Genomic DNA, 3,092 nt, shown 5'->3' with positions numbered 1-3,092 from the left:
CTAATAATAATGATTGGAATAAGGAGGCACCAAATTATAAATGACGTAATTTTTAATCTTTACCAGATAATAAAGAAATAAATGTGAACTTATGAATGATAATAATTTTTGGGGGTAGAAGTTTTGTCACAAAATATTTTTTTTTTCATTTTAGAACCTTTAGTTCTTTAGTATATAGTAAAGAATATAAATACTTTTTTTAATTTTGGTACATTCTACCTTCTTAAGAAAAAATAAATAAATAACCATTATATATATAATTATAATACCAATATAATTATATATATAATTATACCAATTATATAATTACCATTAAAAAAGTGAAAAGTGAAAGTAAGAAAGTTGATATAACATAACATTTATTGACCAAGCGATAAATATATGCAAGCAACATGTGTGAATATGTCATAATAATTAATCACAGTCTTATTACTAGCACTGTTAATAAGCAAATAATCCACAAACAAGGAAATAGTCCACAAATAGTACACGTCCACAAATAGACTCTAAACAACATGGTCCTGCAAGGGAAGTTTGTGGGCAGGGCATTATGATACTCAGACAGATATGCCCTCTGTTCCTTCCCTTAATGTGTAATCCTGGCCCCACCCAGCGTGGTAGGATCTGTGAGATCCACTGTTTGCCTCCAGGCTCTGGGGATGACGTTGCCATTGATGTCCTCTCTGTCAACCTCCTAACCTTGCAAACCTGGGACTCTTGTGCGGAGGAGATTATACAAGGCCATGCAATCCAGCACAATAGCGACACAGTTCTGTGGTGTCTATTGGAATGTGGTGATTACGCATCGCCACCTGTGTGCTAATATCCCGAAGCCATTTTCCACTGCTCTTCGGGGTCTTGACAGGCGGTAGTTGAACACACGGTCTTTGTGAGCGAGGCCTCTGGCACTGAAAGGCTTCATCATCCAGCTGCGTAAGGGAAATGCATCATCCACTATAAAGAAATATGGCAGAGGACGGTCATCATTGGGGAGAGGTTCGGGGGCAGGAAACCCCAGGGTGTTTTCCAAGCCATCACGCAGTCAGCACCAGTTAAACACCCCGCAGTCTGAGGCAGATCCATTGGCACCAACATCCACCCACAAAAACTTATAATCTGTGTCAACAACTGACAAGTGGATTATTGAGAAAAAACCCTTATAGTTATAGTACAATGATCCAGACTTGTGTGGCTTCTTGATGGCTATATGTTTCCCATCAATGACGCCGCATGCATGATTGAAATTCCCCTTCCAGCCAAATCTCTCTGCTATGGTACGCCACTCATCAGGGTTGTCCGGCATGTGAAACAGTTCCTCTCTGTACTCCTCATAAATGGCCCTACACACACGGGGGATAAACTGCGACATTGTGTTGTTCGCCACGCGGAAGTCAAATGCCAGTGCTCTATAACTGTTGCCAATAGCGAGGTACCGTAGAGTAACTCCTAGCTTGAGGCCTGGCGGCAATGGTACACGGCCTCTGTAAACACAACTCAATGATGTATTAAAATACAAGCATGTAAAAATGACAACAGCACCATATATAAGCTTATATAAACATGTTAGAATGTCAATATAAATTACAATAAATTAGCATTTATGGTAATTAACATTAAGAAATATGTAATATATTACCTTTCTGACTTGGTGATGCGGGGTTTAATTCTCTGCAACAACTTGGCAAAGATATGCCAATCCATGCAGAGATAAGCCTGGAAGTCTCCCCAGGACTCCCTCTCGAGCTCTTGGAGTAGTCTCAAAGCCCAAAGATCTTGCGCCTCAGGACCCAGGGTCTGACCCACCACCTCCTCCTTCTCTTCCTTTGCTGCTGCACACGGTTGTAGGCCATAATAACGACGAGAGCGACGGCGTCATCTACATATTCCCTCGCCCTATCTTGAAGGATTCTTCTCACTTTCTCTGGTATAACAGCCATGACGAACGACCTGACGACTGAATGATGATGTACTTGCTGCAGCAGAATATATACCGTGAAAAATCATGTAAATATTGTGCATTAATACTAACGTCGTCCGGTCATTGTACTACACACCTACTTTTGCCACAATTGCATCGTACGGTGCATGCACAGACCACGTAATCCCTTTAATTCCATATGACAAACGTGTGTATCTCGTACTTGTGATGCAAGTTACACGCACAACCAACGTGCGGAGATCATGCCACAGACAATCCTACGGCACATAAGTTGCACGTAAGTCACACGCACGGCTTACTTACGTCAGAAGTGCATCCTGTCTGCAACTACAAATTTTCTTAACTGCCGCAGAACATTTAAGTGCAGCGAGTGAAGATTCTGCGGCTGGTATATGGCACGCTTCGAAGTCCAAGACTGTTGCATGCCCCTTGCGTCACACCCACGATTTCACACAAATTTTGCCCGTATACACCCCATAGCTGGTAGTACGGCTAGTTGTACCCACTTCTTAAGATACAAGCACTAGGAGTATTATGGTAATACTGTAAGTGGGCATCTCCATTTATATGTGAATATTTTGTTTTGTTACAACGAACTAGATTGGCTGTACGTATTTCTCGATGACAGTTTGTTGTCTGAATTTTTTCTAGTTGAGTCATCATAAAGAATGAGAAACGTTAAAATGATAAAGTTGAATTCAAAGAACATTTACTAATATTATGAACTTCACTGGTAAATATGAATTAGTAAAAGCAGGATAAAAAAGCAGTCTGTTCAAATTGCAGTGATTCCTAATTATCGCACACCACCAACGTTGCTTTCGGATAGGGCGATCGTCTGCTAGAAAACTACAACACGTTTAATGTTTATTATTTCAGTAACCGTATCTGTCCTGAATATACAAATCTTAATAAAGATACAATCATGTCTTATGATACAAGGCTTGGTTTGTCTTCAGACTCCATATGACAAAAGGCGGTTTTGAAGTAACACTAGCTTCTCGAGAAGTGATAGTAAAGAGAATATCTTAAAATGCAAACTTAACGTTCTCTAGTATATATATATATATATATATATATATATATATATATATATATATATATATATATATATATATACACCTACATATATATACATACATACATATATATA

General features: G+C 39.2%; 1 protein-coding gene across 1 annotated transcript in view; it reads right to left on the bottom strand.

Moving 5' to 3' along the window:
* Positions 1-731: 731 nt before the first annotated feature.
* The window catches only part of LOC137645182 (uncharacterized), a 21,509-nt gene continuing 19,148 nt past the window's right edge, over positions 732-3,092 (bottom strand). The window contains exons 2-5 of the mRNA XM_068378006.1: positions 1,917-1,973; positions 1,637-1,829; positions 1,094-1,481; positions 732-929 (exon numbers count right to left, since the gene is read on the bottom strand). Coding sequence (XP_068234107.1) covers positions 732-929; positions 1,094-1,481; positions 1,637-1,829; positions 1,917-1,973 — 836 coding nt within the window. The remainder of the gene's footprint in view (positions 930-1,093; positions 1,482-1,636; positions 1,830-1,916; positions 1,974-3,092) is intronic.

This window comes from Palaemon carinicauda, chromosome 8 (genome assembly GCF_036898095.1).
Source record: "Palaemon carinicauda isolate YSFRI2023 chromosome 8, ASM3689809v2, whole genome shotgun sequence".
Lineage (NCBI taxonomy): Eukaryota > Metazoa > Arthropoda > Malacostraca > Decapoda > Palaemonidae > Palaemon > Palaemon carinicauda.
The sequence above is the reverse complement of the archived record's forward strand: the minus strand, read 5'-3'. Positions and strand labels throughout refer to the sequence as shown.